The sequence below is a fragment of the Monodelphis domestica genome, chromosome 1, assembly GCF_027887165.1.
Source record: "Monodelphis domestica isolate mMonDom1 chromosome 1, mMonDom1.pri, whole genome shotgun sequence".
NCBI classification, from domain to species: domain Eukaryota; kingdom Metazoa; phylum Chordata; class Mammalia; order Didelphimorphia; family Didelphidae; genus Monodelphis; species Monodelphis domestica.
In genome coordinates, this window is record NC_077227.1 from 614,059,938 (window position 1) to 614,085,771 (window position 25,834).

Below are 25,834 nucleotides of genomic sequence, written 5' to 3' on the forward strand. Positions count from 1 at the left end.
TCTCTTCAATCACATAGAATTTTTGTCGTATTATTTCCATAGTACAAATCAAGTTATGAAATATCACTGTAATCCTTCTATAATGGATTTTTACTTACTTGTTGCCATGTCAATCTCAGCCTCTCAAATTGCTCTTTACCATCTTCTGAACAATCTGAACAAGTAAATCTAAAAAAGTTATCACCTTTCAGATAACTGAGCTGTTCCCTCAGCTGACCTAAAACAAAAGTAAAAGACAAAACATAATCTTAGTTTTTCAACATCACTGGTGCCAAAAAGGTTGAATCATACTTTACTGATTCAATTTTCCCTACTAAGGTCTTTCCTCATTATCTCAACTCTGCCAGTGGTAGAAAGGGTCCAAATGGTGCCAATATTTCATTCTGAATGTCTCTCATTACATGTACAGGGGAAAAATTTGGGTAAGAGAAAAAAGAATGACAAGGAGACACATTTCCTCCCCTTTTTATAATAAGAATACAGCAGTCTTATCCTTAAAATTTTTATAGAGCTATGCTAATTTTAACATTAACACTCTAACAGCAAAGATATAAAGGAGAAAAAAAATAGTAAAATAAGTCAAGTCTTTAGGTCAAGAATGTTTGATGTGATTTGCACAAAGAAGATAAAAATCTATTTTAACAAATGCATTATATCTGATTCTACATGAAAAAACTGCTTTAATATTCCAGCAGATTATGACCTATAGTACAACTTTTTTTTTTAAAAGTCTGCTGACATTTTTGTTTTTTTCTTTTTATTCAAAGATGTTTTATTTTACCAATCACATGTAATAATTTTCAAAATACATTTTCTGAAATTATAAGATCTAAATTGTCTCCTTCCCTTCCCACGTTAGAGATGGTAAGCAATTTGATCTGGATTACATATGTATTATCATGCAAAACATTTCCATTTTGGTTATAGTGCAACAAATCTTAATATCCTTTTGAAAAGTTTTTCATTAAGTCTATATGCATGAGACAATTACAACTAAACTATGTTATTTGGATACTATCTTTTGTATTTGAATTGTTTCTTTCCTAAAATTTGGTGTTTTTTTTTAATCCATACCTTCATCTTGATAGGACCTGAGCAATTGGGATTAAGTGATTTGAGGAGGATCACACAGCCAGAAGTGTCTGAAGCTAGATTTGAACCTGGGACCTCCTGTCTTTAGGCCTGGCTCTCTACCCACCGAGTCACTACTTATTCCCTAAAATTTGTTTTGCAGAAGACTGTTTTTTCCCAGATGGAGAGAGGACTATGTAGCTATATGTAGATAATTTGATTCTCATGGATCATAGAAAGATGACAATAACAAGGTTAAGATTATGATAATTAGCAAAGAGGGGAATGGAAGAGGTCTTGGTAAAGCACAAAACAACTATCCTTCTCAGAATTTACAAACACTATACTGCTCTGAGTACTCCAGTAATTGATTTTGATTTAAGCTAAATTATAATGGAATGGAATGACTTTTGTCCCATTTAAGACACAATACCATTCTAGAGTCTAGCAGGATTCCTTATGCCTACATTAGGGTATGTGATTAATTACTTAATAAGTGTGATATCCGATTTCTGAAACAATTGTTACCAAAAGATTCCATAATTAGATTTACCCATTTTAACATGGAAAACAATTATATAACACATGTTATTTGAACCTCTAATGCTATGAAAATTTCTTTTAAGTTATAAATTCCATTAAATCAATGAAGTTAATATCAATAAAGTATTTAAATTTAGTTTTCAGTTATAGTTCCCTTAAAAAACAAACAAAGAAAAAATATCAAGCTTTAGGAAAGAAAATGAATGAAACAAAAAATAAGATTCTTACTGGCTGATATCCATTTTTGGCATTTATCACAGAAGTAAGAAAGCTGTTCTTCCATCCATGACACATCTCCTTCATCACTGTTCAGTGAATCTCCACTTTGATCATGAGATAAATCTACTGAACCTTGATCCTCAGATTCAACAATCAAGAGGGTTTCGCCTTCCACTTCACCTTCTTCCAGTCCTTCAGAGGTGGATGTTCTTGTAGCGTCATCATCATGACGACTCATCAGCCCACTAATGTGGACATTATTATCCATCCTTTCTTGCTAGGAAGATTGCTTTTTCAATGACAACCCTGGGGTATGGTTAACCAGATAATATTGTTCACTATTAGAATAACAGATAAAAAGGGTCTGTCTTTAAAAAGTGTTGGATCACAATTAAAATCACTTCAATAGAAGGAATTTTTAAAGCAGTTTAAAACTTAAGTGATACAAACCACTGTTCTTTTATTTAAATGCTTAAAGGACAGAAAAAATTATACTGGTAGAAGCAATAACTTAACTTATACCACAAAATAGCTAAACAAAAAATCCCAAAACAAGCTAAACCTGTTTCATTATATTTCATTCACTTCAGGGCTCATGTTTTTTGCGATCCCTTGGCCAGTAACATCTTCTCTCTTTCTGCTTCAAGTTGCTCAGTCAAAATAATCTGTTCTTCCAAAAGACGAACATTTTCTCTTTTTCGATTTTGCCTCTCTATATCTCTTATCACGCCTTCTCGAAGCCTCTAAAACATAAAGAAATAAACTTAAGTGACACCCTGAACATATGATATCCACCTTCTAGTATTCTTAAAGGAATAAAATTATCACTGAAATACACTTCAGACTCCCAAATTTCTAAGTACAAATCCAGATAATTTTGTTTTAATAACCATAACTGTAATATAATGGATGATTATTAAATTAATTCAGTAATGTGCTACAAATGTTTTTAATAAACATACAAATATGTTTTAACAAATACAAATATACAGATTTTAGCAAAAACATTTTCATAATATTCTCGGAAAATTTCTAAAGGTTTAAGAATTAACAAAGAATGAAGTTGTCTAGGATTTCTTTAAAACCAGTACAAAGTGGAATAAGAGATAACTTAGGAAGCATATGGCTTTAACTATAGTCTAAATTTATAACAACTTTTACAACAAGATTTATAACAAAAATCCCAGTTATTACTTATCCTCACTCATTAATAAAATTTTGGGAAAAAATATAGTTCAATTTACTGCAAGAATCAAATACAATACAACCCAGTGGAATTACTTGTTGGCTGGGGGGGAAAAGGAGAAAGGGAAGAAAACGCATCATGTAAGCATGGAAAAATATTTTAAAATAAAAACTAATTTAAAAAAGAAATCAAGTATAATAAAATCTATTTCAGGTGAAATTACTGGAAAAAAATGTGTAAAAATTATCTAAGAAATAAAAGATGACAAAAATCATTTCCCCTCAAAAGGCAACTTACTGAATTTAGAAGAAAAAGGCACTGAATTATTCAAAAAAATTCACAAGTGGTAAACATTTTGTGGATCAAATAAATACAAAATAACCACCTTCAGTACTTGAAAACAGTTCATATGTAATCGAACAAGTATTTATTCAGAACCTACTACTTGCCAAGCATTGTGCTATGTATTAGAGATATAGATACAAAGAATATATTCCTACTTTCAAGCAGCTTACATTCTAACAAAGGGTAAAAGTATGTGTGTGTATTATATGTGTGTATATATATATAATACATAAGTATGTATAATATGTATTATCTATAAACATATGTAGAAAACATTGCATTATATATACGTACACATGTTATATATAGTAAAAGTAAACAAAATGTCGAATAGTTAAAATACATGGGAATTTGGGAAGGATACTAGTAGTTGAGGAGGATTAGTAAAATGAGAATAGGCTGTCAGTAAGCATTTCATCAAGCTTGTACTGAAAAATTACTACATATCTCCTCAAATTACCATACAAATGCTTACATGTTAAATGTTGCATCCTCCTAGTAGGCCATAATTAACTCCTTTACAGCAAAAGGTGGTTTCCTTTCTTTTGTAGCCTGAATGATTAGTTCCTTACATATGTGAATCTTGAAATTTCTCAGACTTGTGAATGTTAAAAATTTCCACATTGGGGAATTCTCCATTGGAACAATTCCCTACTGGGAACATTCCCCATTTTGACAGTGAGAACTCTACTTGGATTAGAAATGGGAGGACCTCTACTCCACCTGTACTTAAGACTGCTTTTGGGGAGAAAACTCCTTGCTAGACAATGAAAGTACTTAAACCCATACTTATAAGGAGGCAAAAAGTTCTTTAAGCCATGCCTATTTAGAATTAATACAATGGGGTGCTAAGTACCTATTAAAGGTCAGGCAACTTGTAAACTTGCCAGGAGCAAAGAGGTGAAAACTTATTCAGAAGTTTTTTCTGGTACAAACTTACTAAAGGGATTAGTCGACCCATCAGTGTTTTTAGAATAGGGCTGTCCTTTGGAAAAGGTCTACTGTGATTGGTAGATGTAAGGACTTAGGGAAGGTGACATAGGAGAAAACCCCCTATATAAGAAAAAGCAGAATCTCTTGAAAAAAATCTCTTGAGAGAGGCTCTGGAGAAGGGAAGCTCTTGGAGGACAATCTCTAAGGAGGTCTCGCTGGAGCTCCTCTGAGGGGACTCTGTCCCTCTGGAGAGAGGCCCTTTGAAACAGTCTCTGGCTGGAAGGCTCTCTGAGGAGACTCTGTCACTAGAATCCTTGATTAGACAGACCTTGTGGTGAGTGATAAAAGACTGACTGACTGATCTCTCTCTCTCTTAAGACTCAGGTCTAGGCCATGTTGGCTTAAGGCCCTTCGTACTTATTCCTTTCTTACTCTTTCTCTCTTTCTTTAATTCCTCATTGTATTATTAATTAAAGTCTCTATAAAACCCAGTTGACTTGGGTATATTCATAATTGGGAATATTTCCCTGGCGACCACCTTATATTTGATTTAAAACAAGACTGTAGTGAAAATATATTTCCTGCGGTCACAATTTACTCACCCACTCTTATATCTATTACAATTTATATCTTCAACCATTTTAATTATTACACATATGAGGTGCTTAGTACATTTTAAATAGATTGGATTGTCTATTATTATACTAGATTTTAACAGAAAAATACATTTTTTTTTCTTAAAAAGAGGTACCTCTGTCCTAGGAGTCCTAGGCCCTGGTCCTAGAAAGTTCAAATAAAATAAAATGTCCTCAGACTCTAGACCCTAATTGTGGCTAAAACAGAGATTAAGTATAAATGTTAGAAACATTATGAATGGCAAGGCAGTTCAATGATTAGTAAGCAATAGTTTTTTGAGAGATCACAAAAAATTCATAGAAGCTGAATCTGGAAATTTTAGTGGATGGCAAGTTCAACATGAAAAAACAATGGTAGCTAAAAAAGGTCAATATGATCTTAAGGGTGCATTATGAGAAGGAAAATACTGTACTCTGCCTTGGTAAGATCTTATCTGAAGATCTCTGTTCATTTACAAACACTTCATTTTAGAAGACTGAAAAGTTTTGATATTATTCCATTTGAGTATTTGCTGAAAAAGGGATGTTTTGTCTGGAAAATAGGAGACAAGAGGAAAATGATAGCAGTTTTCATGTATTTGAAGAACTGTTCACATGGTAAAGGGATTAGATTTGTTCTTAATGAGAATCAAGGGGTGGAAGTTGGAAGGAAGCAAATTTACTCTTGATAAATTTGCTAGGGTAGCAGAGTGGCACAGTGGATATGGCACCAGGCATGAAGTTGGTAAGAAAAAAGTTCCAATGTGGCTTTAGACACTTATTAGCTGTGCAACCTTGGGGCAGGTCACTTAACCTCTGTGCTTCAGTTTCTTCATCTGTAAAAGAGATAAAATCACCTAATTCAGAATTGTTATGAAAACCAGGTATTTGTAAAGCACTTACCATAGTGCCTAGTATATAGTAGATGCTATATAAATGATATTGACAAAAGGAAAAAGTTCCTATCTAAGCTATCTAAAAGTAGTATAGACTTCCTTGAGTGATAGGTCTCCTCTCATTCAAGGTCTTTAAGCAAAAGCTTTACAATCACTCGTTAGGTATGCTATATTAAGAATTTGGGTTATAGTATGTATGGACTCAATGTCCTCTGAAGTACTGTCCACCGCCAAGATTCTGACTCCTTTGAAGATCAGTGAGACCTGTTTAAAAGCCATGATAAACTTTTTCTTTCTTTTAAGAATGTTTTAAGCAGCCTGCCAAATCTGTTGTTCGTCCTTAGGTTTTGCAGATCTTGTGTAATCACTACATAAGCTACTGCAGAAACAAATTCCAGGGAATTAAGTCTCTTGTGTAAAAAGTACTTTTCTCCAGTAGGGAGTTACAATCTTGAGTATCCAATTAATTATATACTGTCAGTTAATAGCCTAGGACCCTTTATGAATGAGTAGGCTTCTTGTTTGATTAGAACCCTAGTTAAACTTCCAACTTTAGGTTTAAGTCTTTAAACATTTTAAATTCTAAACATCTGTGCTAGGAATGTGGTTATTATATGGTTCTATAGAATAAAGGGTGAGTACATAGACAACAATGGCTCCTAAATGAAAGGATTTTTTTTTTCTTGAGGGACTATGATAGATTGAAGATTCTGACCTATGTGCAGTCAGTTGACCAGACTCTAAAAATAGGAAATTCTTTCAGACAGGTCAACAATGCACTGAATACTATGAATGTATAACATACACTTAAGCCTAAGTGGCCCAACAGGAATAATTAAGATAAACAAGCAAGCAGTTACCTAAAAAGGAGTGTCTTTCAGGACTAACTTCCAGTTCCTCCTCATCCTCCTTTGTGGCATGATTACAAGGCTTCAAGAAGCTAGAGAAGCCTCATTGGGTGGGAATTTAATAAACAGAGTAAAGGCAATCAAGGAATGTTATGGGGCCACCCCAGCTCCCAAAGGGTGAAGCTGGCCAAGTGGAGACAACTTTCTCTTAAAGACACAAGTCCTCAGACCCTATAAATGTACCTATTACCTCTTTGCTGATAAGCAATTACGGATACTTAATCCTATTTATATAGTTCTTTACTGCTTAACAATTAATCACTTAGGTCTATATGAGTTTGTATTCCCTTCTCTATAAAGTTTAAGATTTTAAATGTAGTCTTTTAGGATACTATCACAAATGACTAGGTGTAAAACATAGATAACATATAGCACATGTTTTGTCTTATTTGATCGGCACAACCTGAAGTAGGAGCGATTATTTAATTCCATTTTATAGATGAGGAAACAATCTTATTTGCACTTATGTGACTTGCTCAAAGTCACATAACTCTACCAAATGTAGGAGACAAGCCTGGAATAAAGATCTTCTCATCTAGCACTCTGGCCACTGTTCCACTTAGCTAAGACATAATAAAAAATTATTAATAATTAACAATAATCATTCACTTGTAATTTTTGCCATAAATAGTAACACAGGCTTGCATTAATAAACTTCTTCAATATTTTCAAAAGTTAACTCATTTACAACAACCTCACAATACAATCTCAAAGGTAGATGCTATTGTTCCATCTTACAAATGAGGAAACTGAGGCAGATTAAGGGTTTCACCCAGGATAAACCAACTAGTAAATGGGAGGCCAAAATTGAATTCAGGTCTAATTCCAGGTCCAGGGCTCACCTATCATCCTGCTTATATGGAGTTTACAGTCTAGAACAGCTGTTCTCAACATCTCAATTTGTAGCAATGAGAATATATAATGCATATCAGGTATGCATTATATATCCTTCCGAATCATAACTGTAGCAAAATTACAGTTTTGAAGTAGCCACCAAAATAATTTTTTGGTTTGGGGTCACTGCAACATAGGGAACTGTACTGCTGGGTCAGGGCATTAGAAAGTTTCAGAACCACTGGTCTAGAAAATTTAAGCCACAGTTACAGGTAATACGACTCACGTTTATATAGTGTTTTGAGATTTACACGCCCATTTGTCACACCACACTCCTGGTGAAGCGATACAAAGACTCGTCCCATTTTATAGGTAAGTAAACGGAGGTTCGTAAAACAAAGCAACAGTATCTAGACTACGGCGATAAAACCTCTACAGGCAGCTGGGCTTTCGGTGGGCGAGGGCGCGAAAAGGGCAGGAAGAGCGAGATCAGCAAGAAAATTAAGAAATATAAGCAGAAAGCGAGAGTGTGAGCACCCCTGAGGAGGGTAGCATCAGGTCAGATCAGGAAGCCCGAACCCTGGACCCCGCAGCGCGCAACCGCTACAGCCGCTACAGCTTAGAATCCGCGGATAACACGCGGAGAATGTTCCCGCCCCTCTCAGGACTGGAGATGGGGGGAGGGGAAAGTGGGCCCGGTGTCACGTGGTCCTGACCTGTTGGTCTTGCTTCTGCCGAAGATGTACTCCGATCACCGTGCCCACCGTGAGCACCACAGAGAGGCTCAGCACCGCCTTGGAGCTCCTCGACATCCCTCCCGGGCAGCTGGCCGCGGAGAGGCGGCGGAAGCAGCCGTTTCTCTCAACAGCGAAGCGTCGGACGACCAGAAGGCGGGGAGCTAGACTGCGGCGGCGAGCGTGCACGACCGAGAGCCTCTTCCGGCGTGCGCGTCCCTGGATCTCCTTCAGGCTCAATCCGTCGAATGCCGAACGTCCCTGTTCCACCAAGTTGACAAGGCGCGAGCAACAGGGAACTGAGAAATCGAGCGCGCCTGCGCTCTGCTCTTTCTTGGGTTGGAGCGGGGGTGTTCCAACTGCCTGTGGCCACGTGGTTGGGGCAGTCAAAGACCTAGCATCTCATCTTTCTTTAATTGCAAACGTCTTTCTTCCCAGCTTAAAGAACTCTAAAACCACCTCAGAGAGAAACTTGGGGAAACTGGGCTCCTAAAACTAAATCGAGAGCCTTCTCTAAATTAGTGCCATGTGGCATGTAAATTGACCTCTTAGCCGTACAAATATGTAAAATTTAAAAATTTCTAGCCATGCATTAAGGATTACAACTTTAATAAGGCAACCAGAGTGAGGAATGGCCATTAGAAATTAGGTCTTTCGAGTAGTAAATTAAGGTGCATAATAAAGAGCCATGGGCTAATGAAAAATGTTTGGCAATTTAATTTAATTAATTTAATTTTAGACCTTATCCTTTGAGGAATTGGGGCCAATGTTAAGGGTTTTTTTCTGGAGCCCCAAAGCCTTGACTTTCCTTCCTTTTTGTAACTCACCATTGATTCTAGCTTTCAACTTCAATAAATGAATTCAATTTTGGAAAGTTTTATTAAGCATTTAACTCTGTGCCAAGCATTGTGCTCAACCTTGAGAATATTAAAAACCGGAGTCCTTTTTTCTCAAGGAGCTTTCTTAATAATGCAGAGACAACATAAAATAGGAACTGGGATGACTGGTAGGGAGAGGGTGTTATGGTTTAGAAAGGCATTAGGTAGTAGTGGAACCTTCATGGAGTAGATCATTATACCTTTTTCGTAGCAATAGCAGTATTGATTTGGTTATTGTTCTAGAAATGAGAGAGGAAGGGGGAGCACTGGAATTAGGTAGGTGAGAAATCAGAAGATAACTTCACTTTTTCAAGGTTCCATAGTGATTGATAAAATGAGAAAGTCAGGTTATTCCAAGAACATTACAACTGTAACGTTTTAAAAATGAGGAAATCAAGGCCCAGAGAGATTGTTATTGCCCTTAATAAGCTTAATAAATGGAAAAACATTTGAATCAAGGTCTTCTTAAACCAACTTCAGTACAAATCTGGAGCCAGAATCAGTGTATCCTTGTGTTCTGTCCTGGAAGACAGCATTGTTCTGAATCTCTTCATTCTTCCACCACCATTCCACAGTTCTTGGGTAAGGGCTACTATTTAGACTGGTATCTAAATTCTAAGTCCCTCCCCACACTTCCTCTCATTCCAACTGAGAAAGCAAAAACAAAAAACATTACAAACATGTATAGTCAAGCAAAACAAATTCCCACATTGGCCTTATCTAAAGACAGACAGACAGCAGACAAATAGACATATATATTAGGGCATGGCCAATATGGAAATTTGATTCCCACAAAGTTTCACCTGGGGTGGGGAGATTAGTATGAATAGGTGTGTATGTAAATATATTTTTTATTGTGTAAATTATTCTCCTGGTTTTGCTCATTTCACTTTTATGGATTTATACAAGTCTTCAGGTTTTTCTGAAACTATCCCTTTCATTATTTCTTACAACACAATAATATTCCATCATATCCATATACCATAACTTGTTTAGCTATTCCTTAATTGATTGGACATTCCCTTAGTTTCCAATTCTTTGTCACCACAAAATATCTATGACAAAAATTCCTTTTCCTCTTTTGTTGATGTCTTTGCTGGATTTATCACTGGATTAAAGGATATGCACAGTTTAACTGTTTTATGGGTATAGTTCCAAACTGTCCTTGGACAATAGAATGCTCATCCACTCCAACTTTGTTTTACTGTAGTACACTCCTGGCCAGTCCTCACTCTAGTGTCCTCAGACCTCTGTAACAATTAAAATTGGTTTTGCCAATAGATATAAGGGTAAAAATGGATTTGGCAAATATAAGAGTTAAAACAGATAAGATTATAGTTGCCATTTATAAAATCAACTCTTAAGTCATGAGTCTGTTAGTTGCTCTTAACAATTTGGTTTAATAGAGATATAGTAAAAGAGAAAAATGTGGGAAGGAAGTAGAAAATATTGCCTAGCTAGATACCATATAATTTCTGTCCCAAGAAGTTCAGCTCACCACATAGCAAGGGCTCCCTCAAGTCCAGATCTCCACCTGGAGTCGTGGTAGTCTCTTAAACCAGTAGTCCCAGTGGTGTCTTCAGCAAGGATTCTACCAGCCCAAATCTCTTCCTTTGGCTCCAGTCACTCTCCCACCAAGCCTCTCCAGAGCAGAAAGCTTCAGCCCCATGAGAAAAGTCTCTCCTAAAAGCCCAGGAATGAATCCTCCTCCAGGAGAGTCTCCTCACCAAAGAGCCGAGGAATGAATGAATCTTCTTTTCAGTCTCACCTTTTATAACCCTTTTCCCATGTCACTTCTTGTGACTCCCCCACTTCATGGGAATCAATGACAGTTTCCCAATTTGCCTAGCACTGCCCTTGGAGGTGGGAGGCAGTGCTTGAGGCCTTTGGAGGTATGAACTTTTTCTAGTAAGTGATTTGTGAACTCTCTTACTTAGTGACTTACTAAGTGTTAAGTGGGGGTACTTTAAGTTCTTGATTGATTAACTCAAAATAAGCAAAGGAAATAAAGAATTCCCTTTAAAACCTCTCTCTCCCTAAGCTGCCCTAGTCTGGAAAAATGACTTACTGTGACTTCTTGACTCCTCTGATAAGAATTCAGTCTGGCAACTGGTGACATAATAGATGTATTGGCCCTAGAATCAGGAAGGCATGATTCAAATTTATTACTTTATAAACCCTTACCTTCCATCTTAGAATCAATAATTGATTGTAAGGCAGGAGAGTGGTAAAGGATAGGCAATGGGGGTCAAGTGACTTGCCCAGGGTCACACAGCTAGGAAGTGTCTGAGGCCAGATTTGAACCTAGGACCTCCCATCTCTGGGCCTGGCTCTCAATCCACCAAGCTATGGAGCCACCCAGCTGCCCCTGACATTATTCAAATTTAGATGGACACACTTACTAGCTCTGTAACCCTAGATAAGTCACTTAACTTCTGATTGTCTTAGCTTACTCAACTGCATTAATGGGGATAATAATAGTACCTACCTTCCTTGCAGGATTGTTGTGAGGATCAAAGAGATAATATTTGTAAGAAGAGAAGTGTTTAGCACAGGGTCTGATACATGTGATTGTTCAGGCATGTCTAATTTTCTGTGACCCTATTGGGAATTTTTTTGGTAGAGATAATGGAATGACTTACCACTTCCTTCTCCAACTCATTTTACAGATGAGAAAACTGAGGCAAAAAAATTAAGTAACATCAACCTGGTCCCATAGCTAGTAAGTGTCTGGATTTGAACTCACAAAGATGAGTCTTCCCTGACTCCAGTCCCATTATGCCACTTAGCTGCCCACTGGGCACCTGGTAGGTGCCATATAAATGCTTTCCCCCTTCCAGTTTGTTGGGGAAGGAGATATGTTGGGTGAGCTATGCAAACCTCTCATTCTGCCATCTTGACTTCACCCTCTTCTACCTCTTATTTTCTATGTAGCCTGTAGTGGATAGAATGTTGGATTTAGAGTCAGGAAGCTCTGGATTCAAATAGAGCCTCTGATACTTATTAGCTGTGTAATTGTAGGCATGCCACTTAATCTCTCTAAGTTTCAGTTACCTTATCTGTAAAATGATGACAATAAATACTTATAGATCTACCTCAAACGATTATCCTTCCTCTTTACCCCACTCTTTCCCTTTTTGTTTCCCTTTCTCCTGGGCACGGGATGCAATGGCCTTCCAAAGAGAGAGGTGTCAAGGATCCTGCAAGAAGCTGTCCCCAGGATTTAGCATACCTTGATTATGTTGAGCTTTCATCATTCCTCCTACTTTCAGAATGGCTGGGTTCAGACCTCCATAGTCCAGTTGCTCCGGAATGCAGAGGAAAACCAGGAATTTTATAAGGAGTTTTACTGAGGGATATCTCTGCTATCACAAGCAGGAAGTGTCAGGAGATGGCTCCATGGTTAAGGAACGCTAGGGGCTAGAAGTTTCTAGCTTGAAAGAGTCCAGAATATTCAATATATTAAACTAGAGGAAGATGTATGTCCCAAGCAGAAGCTGCCTTTCAACTGAGGTTCCTTATGGATGTCAAGCCTACAAACCAAATTTTTTTTAAGTGAGGAATTTTGGATACAGATTATAGTTATTCGTGGACAAGAGATTCTCCACTCCTTGAAGTGGGTTGAGTATTTCATGTGTTCAGAGCTCTAAGGTACTACACAAGTCATCTAGTCCCTCATTTTACAGATATTGCCAAGATTTCTGGTCCCAACTAGGGCATTTTGTTCAAGAATCCCCTTAGTAGAGAGAATGATGTGACACTGCCTAGATGAAGAGGGTTCCTGGGATCACTTTGGGGAGGAAATAAATTGTTTTTGGTAGTCATACATTGTGGAAGACTCTCTTCAGGACTAACTACACAGACACATGGAGAGATAGAGACAAAGATGGGAGAAAGAAGAGGAAAGGAGGGAGAGAAAAAGAACAAGAAGGGGGAAGGCGGGAGAAGCTCCTTTGTCCTCCTTAAAAAAAATTACTTTTTAACCATTAATCATTAAGGAAAAAAAGAATCATCTCTTCTAGCTTTTATTTTCCTGAATTATGTTGTTTCTTTTCATTTAACATTCTCTAATCCTAAAATGTTTGCTTATATCAAAATGATTGCAGACACTGTGTGCACATGTCTTGAAAAGCAGCTGCTGATTATTTTTCCATTCATTTAATTCTGCTCTAGTGAAATAAAATTTTTTAAATATCAATGACTAAGTTGAACATAGGCTAGGAAAGTGAAAGAGAGGGTTTGATCAGCAAACACTTGGCAAGTTTCCATTTACCGGAAGGTCTCTAGTAAGGAAAGAAAAACTTAGGGTGAAGTTGTCAGGGAAGGAGGTGCCCTGACAAGATGCCTTTAAGGGCCAAAGCTCAAGAACAGGAATATGACAGTCATACACTTAGCTTTTCTCTGCCATGGGAGTACATCAGCCAGGGAGGGGAAATTTTTTCCTGTGCTACCACTATCTTCTTGCAGTTTCTAACTAATTCTTCCCAATGCTATGGAATCTATTGCTTCTGTTGCATTATCTCAATATTTTATTTTATTTTATTTCTGCATTTTTTTGTTTTGAAAATTTTTAATTATTTGATTTAGAATATTTTTCCATGGTTCAGGACAATTCTGAGAGACTTATGAGAAAGAACTCTATCCACATCCAGAGAAAGAACAGTGGGAGTAGAAACAGAAGAAAAACAACTGCTTGATCACATGGGTTGATGGAGATACGATTGGGGATGTAGACTGAACAATCACTCTGGTGCAAATATTAATAATATGGAAATAGGTCTTGATCAATGACACATGTGAAACCCAGTGGGATTGCTTGTTGGCTATGGGAGGGGGGTGGGAGAAGGGGAGGGAAAGAACAAGAATCATGTAACCATGGAAAAATATTCTAAATTAATTAATTAAAAATTTTAAATAAAAAGAAAAAAGATGAATGAATGGGGGGAAATGGCAATTGGATTTGATTATTACCCTATCATTGGCTTTTGAGTGAAGAGTTTTAGTAGTCTGGTGGTGATGAGACCTGATTACTTGCATTATTTGAACAGTAAGGACTTCAATAGTTTATTATATAACCTGAATATCAAGTAAGGTACAGAGAGCCCTATGGTCTTGGTGATCAGACTAATGTGTGACCATGAGTCTATTTACTCAAAATGAGAAAATATTTTCTGCAAAATGAGGAGGTTGGGATAATTACAGTCATTGAGGTCCTTTCAAGTTCTAGATCTACAATTATATAGGATAACATGCCTTGTGACCTTTGAAAGCTTCTTCTTATGAAGAGATTGAATAGGAAGGAACATTAGTGAAAATCAACAAAGAATTTTTGGATTGCATTAGTTGCCTTGCATTTTTCAGTGTCTGACTTTGACCTAAAATGGCAGATGGGGTAGGGAGTGTAGGGGAGATACAATTGAAAGGCATTCCACATATGCCTTCAGACCTTAAAGTACTCTAGAAATACCATCTCATATACATATCCCCAGTGTGTAACACAGTAGGCTCCATAAATTAATAAATTCTTGTTGATTTATTTACTACTTTTTTTCTTTTTAAATTTTCTTTTTATTATCATGCAAAACACACTTCCATATTGGTCATTGTTGTAAGATCACACTTATACATAACTAAAACCCAGAAATAAAACCATAAATATACTGATGAGAAAGATAGTATGCTTTGATCCGCAACCATCTGACTCCAACAGTTCTTTCTCTGGAGGTGGATAGCATTCTCCATCATAAGTCTTTCAGGATTGTCCCAGATGGTGGCATTGCTGAGAGTAGCTAAGTCTTTCATAGTTGATCATTATACAATATTGCTGTTACTGTCTACAGTTGTTGGCCCACATTTACTACTTTTTCAATAAGAATGTAGAAATAAGTTTTTCAATTTCATATTTTAACCATATTAGAAGCAGAGGAAAAGAGAGAAGAAAGTAGTAAAGAGTGAAGAAGGCTAGGTTCTGAAGTGATAACTTCTCTTTTTCCATCCTATAATTTATTTGCCTGAGAGTTCTAGAAAATTATTACCCATCAGTGACCTTTGAGCTCTTCAGTCTTTTTGTACCTTTAAAATTACAAGGGATTCTTTATGAAAGTGATAGTAATAGACAGCCTACTAGCAGGGAAAGTATTTTCTACCTGAAACTGCCAGTGTTACCTAGAGAGCCAGAAGCAATGGAGCCCAGAACTGGAGATTGCCAGCCCCAAAGGAAGTACCCAAGATGGGAGCCAGCAGAACTATTACTAGTTCTCTCTCTTACACTGACTAGTTGTTAGGCTTGGGGCAAATCACTTAACTTTTTTGGGTCTCAGTTTCCACATATCAACCTGAAAAATTACAGAACTTCTAAAGTATTTATAATAATAGATCTTTAATTGGGACAAAGAGATAATAATCTAGGAAACCACACTTAATTTTAGTGTTTGGGATTATAATCTGAGAAGCCACACAGAGTCCCAGTACCAGGACATCCATGGAACTAAAGAAAAGGGCTTGCTTAAATAGATTTGAGGGAAAAGATGGGGAACAATAGCTAGGTTACTTTAAATTTGCAGCAGCTTGGGAAAGACACTAGCCAGATTCTAGGGCAGTGATAGTGAACCTTTTAGAGAGCGAGTGCCCAAACTTCATCATCACACCACATGTGATCCGTCCTCTTACTCTGGAGAGGGGAGGGAGGAAGTACTCCCATTGTCCTGCTAGGTAGAGGGGCAGGTGATATGAAAAATGTCCTGGGGGGGGGGGGAAGTTGGGCAGCTCAGTGGATTGAGAGTTATACTAGGGATGGGAGGTTCTGGATTCAAATCTGAACTCAGCTATTTCCTAGCTGTGTGACCCTGGGAAAGTCACTTAACCCCCATTGCCTGACCTTTACTACTCTTCTGCCTTGGAACCAATACACAATATTGATTCTAAGATGGAAGGTAAGGGTTTAAAAAAAATGTCCTCAGGCATGGTGGAGAGGGGGAAGGGAGTAGCCCCCTCCAGCTTCTGTGTCATAGGTTTGCTAACATGATACTAGGGCAATCAGGTTTGATTTTCTTCTTTAACTAAATCCTAAGAAAAAAGCAATGCCAATTTATAATTAATTCAATCATTGTTGGTCTTCTGATTTTTTTTTTTAACACTAGGAAAGAGTCAATCTAGAGATTCTAGAAATAAATGACAACACATTTATACTCTCACATAATAACTTCCATGGTTATACCACTTGGTTTTTGAGAATGAGGTAGTAGATGTGAAAGTGCCTTGAAAATTTAATAGCACAATACAAATATATCAAAGCATTGGTATCAGGAAGAGTTGTCTTCTAGTCAGAAGAAATGGGTTTTGAGTTCTAGTCATGGTACTTCCTATGGGCAAGTCATGTAACTTCTCTTAGTTTTAGCAAGTATGCCCCAACTTCACTCCTTCCTAGCAAAGCCCAGTACATATTTTCCCCAGGGTTCTAAGTGTAGGCAGAAGGGATTTGGTATGTCATCCCTGTACTGCTATTGGCTTGAGCCCTAACCTGTTATGTTGAGTCTCTTAGCCAACATTGACTGCTAACATCCCAGCTTCATTCAACACCTCCAGGCATACCTTATTTTCTTCCACTTTGCAGATATTGCATTTTTCACAAATTAAAGGTTTGTAGCAACTCTATGTGAAGCAAGTCTACCCATGCCATTTTCCCAGCAGCATTTGGTCATATCATGTCTCTATCACATTTTTGAAATTCTCATAATATTTTAAACTTTTTCATTATCATTATATCTATTAGGGTGAACTGTGATCAGTGATCTCTAATATTAATATTGTAATTGTTTTGAGGCAGCACGAACCTCACCCATATAAGATATTAAAATTCATGATTAAATGTGATATGTCTGTTCTGACAGCTCCACCACCTGGCTATCAGCTCTCTCCTTCTCTAGCCTCCCTGTTCCCTGAGATACAACAATATTGAGATTAGGTCAGTTAATAATCCTACATTTGCCTCAAGGCATTCAAGTGAGTTGATCAGTATAGCAAACTTCATTGTTTGCTTATTTCATCTTATTTAATCTTTCTTATCTTTTTTTACCTAAGATTCAGCAACCTCCTAATCAGTCATCAGCCATCAAAACTGAGGCAAGACCCTCTACCAGCAAAAAGATTATGAATCACAGAAGGCTCAAATGATAGAATTAAAAATAATTTTATTTAGAATATTTTTCCATGGTTACATGATTCATAATCCCCCCTTCCCCACTCTCTCCTCCCCCCTCCCAAAGCCAAGGAGCAATTCCACTAGGTATACATATATCATTGTTCAACACCCATTTCCATGTTATTCATATTTGCAGTAGAACGTTCCTTTAGCATCAAAATCCTAATCACATCCCTATCACACTATGTCACCAAGCACATATTTTTCTAATGCGTTTCTGCTCCCACAGTTCTTCCTCTGAATGTGGAAAGCATTCTTTCTCATAAATTCCTCTGGATTATCCTGGGACATTGCATTGCTGCTAGTAGAGAAGTCAATTCACATTCAATTGTGCCATAATGTAAATGATAGCATTTTTTAAGCAATAAAGTATTTTTAAATTAAGGTATATACATTATTTTCTTAGATATAATAATATTGCATACTTAATAGACTATAGTATAATATTAACATAACTTTTATATGTACTGGCAAACAAAAATATTTGTGCGTTAGAATCTGGGCTTTATTGCAGTGGTCTGGGATAGAATTTGCACTATCCCCAGGTATTCCTGTATTATATTTTGCAAAGGGACATTTACTTGGAAGATAATAGGAAGAACAAGACAAATCTCCACCTTGCCATCCCAAACCTCAGGGTGTTCTGAACTCTTTGTTCTTGCCCAGTGACTTTGACACCTATGTAACACCAACCTGGGTCTCAAAGAAGACAGAATCAACTTCTTTAGACCTAAGTCCTCTCCGCTGATGCCTTTACTGACTACCCTCCAATGCCAGAGCTCAGGACATGGCTGTTGTTCTTCCCTGCCTTCTTCTGGCTATCGTAAGCCTCTCATGTCTCACTCACATTAGCTCCAGGAGACTGTCTCCTTTTTAAACTGTATTAATTAAAAGTGCACCTACCCATTCAGACCTCTTCCCTGGGATATGGGAACCAGAGAAACTTGTTCCCTTCCCTCTAGGAGATGAAGTCCCCAGCACAACCTGGATATCTGTGGCCAGACATGCGCCTTCCATGTAAAAGAGGGGTGATGATACCTTCACTTCCCACCTAATGAGGTTGTCAGGAGAGTGCTTTGTAAACAGTGAGGTGATATAAAATATTACCCTGTGTAGCATAATCTCTTCTTCTGGCAGCCACAATTTCTCAAGAAACTCATCTCAGCCTTTATCCCAGAGGCTCTTTATCCTACAATCTGATCAGTTCCCACCCATCTCAACCTGTTTTTATGGATCAAAATGTGCCTGAAGCTACCACTACCTCCCTCTCTCTACAAAACAAACTCAGTACATGTTGTACTGATCCATCTCATCTCCTTTTTGAATCTGTCCATTCTGATGGGAGGTTACCAAAAAGCTGTAGAGTTTGGAAGTTAGAAGACCAAGGGACTTTCATTCAAGACATTTAAATTTAGGGTTATATAGATTAGTCTGGGGAGTGAATTTTCAGAGGTTTCAAGCATGAGCATTAAGTAGTTACCAGCTTTTTAACAAATCAAGAAAGCCCAGGGAAGCAATCTTCTGGTAGTTTGCAAGCTTTGGGATGTAAAACCCAGGAATGGAAAGGACTTTCGTGGAAGTGAGGAACACTCCCCTACTTAGAATATCTTTTTCCCAGGCTTAAGTCAAGTGTTCTCTTCTACACAATGCAAAGCCTCTCCTGATTCCCTCTCATTCCCCACTCCCAGTTAGCCGTTTTCTCTCCTTCTTAAAATTACTCTTTTTCTCTCTTTTTAAATTTACTTTTCTTCAGTTTGTATCTATCTGGGAGAATATAAGCTTTTTGAGGGTAGAGAATGTTTACAGTTTCATTTTCATCTTTGTTTCTGGCCCTTGCACCTAACATAGTATCTTGTGAATAGAAAGCGTTTAATAAATATTTGTTGATAGAATTGAATTGCAGAAGGGCAGCTGGGTGGCCCAGTGGATTGAGAGCCAGGCCCAGAGATGGGAGGTCCTAGGTTCAAATCTAGCCTCAGACACTTCCCAGCTGTGTGACCGTGGGCAAGTCATTTAACCCCCATTGCCTAGCCTTTACCACTCTTCTGTCTTAGAACCAATCCAATACATAGTGAAGGGTAAGGGTTTAAAAAATGAAAAAAAAATTGAATTGTAGGGGTAGAGAGGAGGTGGCTCAGTGGACTCAGAGGCTCAGAGTCAGGCCTGGAAGTAGAAGGTCCTGGGATCAAATTTGGTCACTGATACTTCCTAAGTGTGTGACCCTGGCAAGTCACTTAAGTCCAGCTGCCTACCCCTAATAGCCTCTCTGTCTTAAACTCATCCATTCTCAGATCAAAGATAAGGGTTTAAAAAAAAAAAACTGAATTGTAAAAATAGAAAGGGAACACAGAGAGAGTTAGCACTGGAAGAAAACCCCAATTACAAGCTAATTATATACCTTGAAGGAGGTATGAAAAAGCGTGAAGCCCAGTAAATTTTGGGGTGTTAAATCAAAGTATTACAACTAGATTGTGACCAATGCTTTGTCTATACTCATTTATAGGAGGGCAAGGCTTAAAAAAAACAAACCAGCCACTGCTAACTGATATAATTTGGCCCTGTGATGCAGGGCTTAAGCCTGGACTAGATCTTCAGCCTCATATCTTTCAACTACTCTGTGATATCCTGATACTGTAACTTGGAAGCAGTCCCTATAGTCATCCTTTATTATATCTTCAGATTAGGAAGTAGGCTATAGGTAATGCAGGATAAAGAGAGGACAAATTCACGGGGAAGTAGTCATGGGGAGAAAGGTTTTTCAATAAAGCTTTGTTGCATCAATCAATTAATAATGGAAAATGAAAGCAATGTGGAGTTGTAAAAAGAGCATGGAATCTGGAGTCAGAAGACTCTGGCTTTATGACTTACTGAGTCTAGAAGAAAGAAGCCCTGGCTACTTTTAAGGAATTATTGAGACCTGAAGATATTTCTAGAGCTTGGTTGTTGCTCTTGGTAATTTGTAATTTGGTATCATTATAAAACCTCTTAATGATCTCATTCATAGGTGTATGGTTAGAAGAACCAAAACAGAAGAGACATGGAGAAAAAAACTGATCTGATCTCTCTGATATCATTTAGAGATTGTGGGGCAGGAAAAGTGACCATGGGTTCAGAGACTGGTTAGTTGACTTGCATGCAATCTACCATCTCCAAATGGCCAGAGGGCTCAGGCCAATTGCTCAGTTCCCCATTGCTTACAACCCTTGGCTCCCAAGTGGAAACTTGCCAAGAAAATAGAGGATAGTGCTGTCAGGGGAGTATTTTTATTTTGTTTTATTTTTGATTTTTTTTAGACATTATTTTTATTTGGTCCATTTCAAACATTATTCATTAGATACAAAAATGATTTTCTTCCTCCCTCCCCTCCCGCCACCCAGGGGAGTATTTTTAATCAGCAATAGATTCATAGAAGCTCAATTTGGGAGATTTCTAGTGTTTGTTCAGAGCCAGCCAGTGCTCAGTGGATAGAGTGCTGGGACTGGAATCAGAATGATTTGAATTCAAATCCAGCCACAGATATTTTCTAGCTCTGTGACTCAAAACAGACCACTTAATCTCTGTTTGACTGTTTCCTCAATTGTAAAAAAAACCTCTCTGGATTGTTGTGAGAATCAAATAAGACATTTGTGAAAGTGCTTAATAGTGTGTGGCATATAGTAGGTGCTATATAAAATTCACTTCTCTCTCCCAACAATTAGAAGGATAATTGAGAGTTGAAATTCAGTGCTAGAATTGGCATGTTCTCATGAGTGGGATGTGGGATATGCCTAAGGAACAATGCAAGCAGTCTGCATAATAATTCCTTCCAATATTAGTTCCATGAATCACTCTCTCTTTGAACAAGAAGCTAAGAAATGACCTGAAAGATTGGTTATCATTATGGAGTTCTTTAATCTGTATGCCTCACCCACAGTAGTGGTAAGAAAGAAGACTGGAAAGAGTAGGATGTGTGCTGGCTATTGAAAATCTCTTGGCAGCATATGCTAAAATGTATAGAATCCATTGATCAGAAGGTGAATTTTTCTTTATCTTCCTTTTCCATTAGGATCGGATGGGATCTACTGCAAAATGCTAACACTGAGAAGTGCTGGCCACTAAGTAGGCAGTTTGAGGTAACTTGGACTCAAGGCATGATTTACTAATCATGTTACTCATGAAATATACCATTCCCCTTTTAGTGGACCAGAGGTACCAGTTGAAAATGTCAGATATAATCAATGAGTAGGTTTGTTTTGTTTACCTGTGCTACTTTGTTAGAAGTGTAACCTGTTCCCAGACAAGCATGGAACATTTCGCTCCTAAATGGAGGAGAGAATCCTGACATAACATTGTGCCTTCATGAGGGGAGAATTCGATGTGAACGCTTAGGAGAGAGATTCTTAATTTTTTCTTTGAAAGACCCATGTCTAGTCTCTCTTTGTGATTGGCTTTAGGGAGGAAAAAGTTAAAGAATTTCTGGTAGGCAAGTAGAGAAGGCCAGCTCTTCAACATGCTCCTGATTTCCAACTTGCTTCCCTAGAGACTTTGGGGGAGATCAAGGCTACTCTCATGAGTGTATCTCATTCCCAGAAGGAGAACTCATTCATTCCTTGTATTTTCTGATATATTCTAATCTGTATAACTCCTCTGATTTCTGCTTGATATTTTCTTGGGGAAATGGTTGCTTTTCACTATTGCCATTCACTGTTTGTAATAGTCTTTTGTATTTGTTGGGAAGGGACCAAGACTGTGAATGCAAACTAAGGGTAACTCTTGTGACCAGAGAAGCTAACAGCTTTTTGTTCTGAGCCAGTCATACCTCTAGGCCAGCAATATGTAGGGATCAGATAGATACAACTCTAGTCCAGTATAACAGAGGTCAACCTCTTAATTCCTTCTCCTGTTGCAGGAGTAACAGTCTCCCTTGGAGAGAGATGGGCAAAGATTTTACAAAAATCTATTAATATCTCCCCTCAGGCTGCCTGTTAATATGTTTAGATATTCCATTTGGAATATATCTTACACTGAAAACACCCATCTTACATAACTGTGGTTTCTGCTGGGGGATAATGCTATTGAGCAATGACAGCAATGTAAATATAGGAGAGAGATTGATCAAGAACTCAGTTAAGTTCCTCCCAGTCCACTTACTGAAATCATACTATCAAAAAGGTAGGAAGAGACAACAACAAAGTATTAAGGTTCTAAAGGATGTAAAAAGATTTTCCATTTTGTTATTCTTTTAACCAATTAATATCAATTAGTTTTTTTCCAAAGGGATATTGACCTAAAAGACATAAAAAGAACTAAAGTACAGTACAAACTATTCCCCAGAACTGGGAGTACACTCTCCCCTCTATCACCTCAGTTTCTGGCAATTGTAGGCTCCTACTTAAATCACAAGCTAGCAAGTAGATTTATTTCTCATTGCCCCAGAGACAATGGACCAATCTCTCCATTGCTGCAGGACATAACGTCTCAGATTTCAGGTTGATCTACTCCTGGTCTGGATCATTTAGGCCAATTCTTGAGAAAGGGCTGGGCTAGCACACCTGGCTTAGCTGCCAGAAAATTCTTGTTTGGACTCCTATTGGTGGACCTCTGCTTTCCTAATGCTTCAAAGTCTCATAAGGCCCTGTACCAAAAGAAAAAAAATATGTAAAAAAAAACGTGGCAGAAGGCTCCTACACTCTGGACACAAGCATATCTCCAAGGCCATGCTCTTATGGGCCAAGCTGGTGGGGAAGAGTAAGGCTACCCCACTTCCCATGGTCCCTTAGTGCTCAGAAAGTTGTCATTATCCCTCATGGTCAGCTAGAAGGAAAAATGAAATTTCCTAATGGTGCCTTTGGTATATACTTTAAGTGAGCTAAGTAGCCAACTGAAAGGCCTTTGCTTCCCTGGGCCCATTCATTGCTTGTTATTGTGAACTTTCAGAAATGGGCTCCACTTCATCTTCCATGTGCTCCCTGTTATAAGGGTTTGTTAACCCCTATTGATTATTGGTATAAGATGGTAATACCAATAGTTATGTCCTGTGTGGACAGACTGTTGGATTTGACTATTTGAGAAAATGATTTCTCAGATCAGCCTAAGAATTCCAGCTAAGCCAGTTGTACAAAAATATATATACATTTTTTTATTATGGTAAAATAAAACAACTAAGGAAAGGGATAGGAAAAGGGAAGTATTGGAAAAAATTCTTATGATTTATAAGTCCCTAAGCTATAATTCCTTACTCCAACCAACCAAATCTGATCCTCACAGATCACCTTCTTCCCCAACAGAATTGAGGCTACTCTTTCTCTTCCTTTTCTATCTACCCCCACCCCAAACCTTAATCTATCTATTCTATCTAAATTAGGAGAAATAAGTTAGGACTCTCTCTCCTTGCTGTACAGATGACAAATAGCTTGAATCTCCACAGCCCTTTTCACTTGCTCAGAAAACCTGTTGGGCTTGCACCGATGTTCACCAACAACCCCCTTCACAAGTCAGATCTTGTAGATAAATAATTGATGTAAAAACACTGAGATTTTTCAAATCTCACAGAACTGCACTTGGACCTCCTTTTGGGACAGGGTTAGCCCACAGAGTGTAGAGTCAGTTGGGTAACTGTCTCCAAAAGCACTCTGGGAAAATTCTCTCTTACCCATAAGTCCCATCTGACATTCTATTCAAATTTTTTAAAGAGACATCTCTTATAAATCTCTTATGCATTTATTAATAACTTATGCTACTTGCTCTATTTCCTAATGAACTCTTAATTAATTTTTAATTAACAAATATCCTACTACATCCCATTATTAAGCCCTCATTGGCCAGTTCCCTGTTATACTAACATTTCTAGACTTAATCAGTTAATAAGCATTGATTAAGTACTTACCATAAATTCCAGACACTGGGAATACAAAAAGGATACAAAAGACATCCCCTGCCCTCAAGAACCTTACAAATTAATGGAAGAGACAATAAACAAAAAAATACATAAAGAACAGCATACATACAGGATAGAGAGGCAATAATTAACAAAGGGAAGGTAGAGGAATCAAGAGAGATTAGAGAAGGCTTGCTATAAAAGTTAGAATTTTTGTTGGACTTTAAAGGGAGCCAGGGAATCCAGTAATCAGAGTGTTCCAGGGAGACCATTCCAGATATAGGGGAAAGCCAGAGAGAATGTCTGCAGCCAAGAGATAAAGTGCAATGTTCATGAAATAGCAAGGAGGCCCATGTCATTGGATTGAAGAGTATATGTCAAGAAATAAGCTATAAGAAGACTGGAAAGGTAGGAGAGGGATAGGTTATGAAGGGCTTTAAGTTCCTCCCAGTTCACTTACTGAAATCATACTACAACTCTAAAGGTCCTAAAGGAAGTGAAAAGAAGATTTTCTACTTTATTATTCTTTTAACCAAATAATATCAGTTAGTTTGTTTTTTTTTTTTCCAGAGCATTTTGTATTTGCTCCTGGAAGGGTAGAAATCCACTGGAGTTTACTATGGAAGCCAGGGAGGGGGAATGTGACACGATCAAACCTATATTTTAAGAAATTCACTTTAGAGGCTAAATGGAGAATGGATTGGAGTAGGGAGAGACTTGAGGCAGGCAGGCCCACCTGCAGGTGATGGCCATAATCCAGGTGTTAAGGGGTGAAGTCCCGCACTAGTGTCAGAGGAGAAAAGGGGGAATATTTGAAAGATGAAGTCATTGGTCTTAGATATGGGAGGGGGGGTTAGAGAAAGGAATCCAGGATGACTTCTAGGTTTTGGACATGAAGGACTTGGGTGGACAGTCTTGTGGTCTTGTCCTCTGTAATAATAAGGAAGATAGGAGGGGAAGAGGGTTTAGGGGGAAAGATAACTGAGTTCTGACTTGAACTTATTGAGTTTAAGAAGGGTACTGGACATCCAGTTCAAGATGTTTAAAAAGTGGTTGGAGATCAGCAAAAAGGCTGGGACAGGATTGATAGATGTGAGAATCATCAGTATAGAGATAGTAATTAAATTCTTGGGAGTTGCTAAGAACACCAAGTAATGTAGTATTGAGGGAGAAGAGAAGGGGACCAAGGACATAATCTTGAGGGACACTAAGGGCTAGAGGCTCTGATCTGGAGGAAGATCCAGCAAAGGACACACAGAAGGACCAGTTCTGATGGGTAGGACGAAAACCAGGAGAATGATGTCCTAAGAATCTAGAGTAGAGAATACCAAGGTGGAGGGATTAACGGTGGCAAAGGCTGCAGAGAGGTCAGAGATATTGAGGACTTAGAAATGTCATTGGATTTGGCAACTAAGAAATCATTGGTCACTTTGGAGAAAACAGTTTTGATGGAATGAAAAGGTTGTAAACCAGATTGTAAGGAACTAAGAAGAGAGCAAGTGGAGAGAATTGAGGCACCTATTAGAGATGGTCTTTTTAAGGAATTTTAACTATAATTTTAAATATATAAAGGCCAAATATCAATAGGAAAAGGAGGGATCCCTGCTTTGTTCACAT

At 37.8% G+C, this 25,834-nt stretch overlaps 2 protein-coding genes across 3 annotated transcripts in view; both read right to left on the reverse strand.

The window, feature by feature from the left end:
• KAT14 (lysine acetyltransferase 14) overlaps positions 1-2,101 on the reverse strand; it is a 33,279-nt gene extending 31,178 nt beyond the window's left edge. For both annotated transcript variants that reach the window (XR_008915603.1, XM_001374127.5), the window contains exons 1-2: positions 1,843-2,101; positions 99-217 (exon numbers count right to left, since the gene is read on the reverse strand). Coding sequence is in view for 1 of the 2 variants with exons in the window: in XM_001374127.5 (XP_001374164.1) it covers positions 99-217; positions 1,843-2,101 (378 nt within the window). In the remaining variant the exon portion in view is untranslated. The remainder of the gene's footprint in view (positions 1-98; positions 218-1,842) is intronic.
• A 175-nt stretch (positions 2,102-2,276) lies between these two features.
• On the reverse strand, positions 2,277-8,512 carry LOC100618164 (protein PET117 homolog, mitochondrial). The gene is made up of 2 exons (XM_003339671.4): positions 8,266-8,512; positions 2,277-2,576 (listed from the first exon to the last, which is right to left on the reverse strand). Exons 1-2 carry the CDS (start codon positions 8,359-8,361, stop codon positions 2,427-2,429), a joined length of 246 nt encoding a protein of 81 aa, XP_003339719.1. The 5' UTR covers positions 8,362-8,512; the 3' UTR covers positions 2,277-2,426.
• Between the last annotated feature and the right edge of the window lie 17,322 nt (positions 8,513-25,834).

Coding starts and splice junctions, on each gene's coding strand:
- LOC100618164 (XM_003339671.4), bottom strand. CDS start 8,361: ATGTCGAGGAGCTCCAAGGCGGTGCTGAGCCTCTCTGTGGTGCTCACG. Junction 2,577..8,265: donor GGCAGAAGCAAGACCAACAG/GTCAGGACCACG, acceptor TTTATGTTTTAG/AGGCTTCGAGAAGGCGTGAT.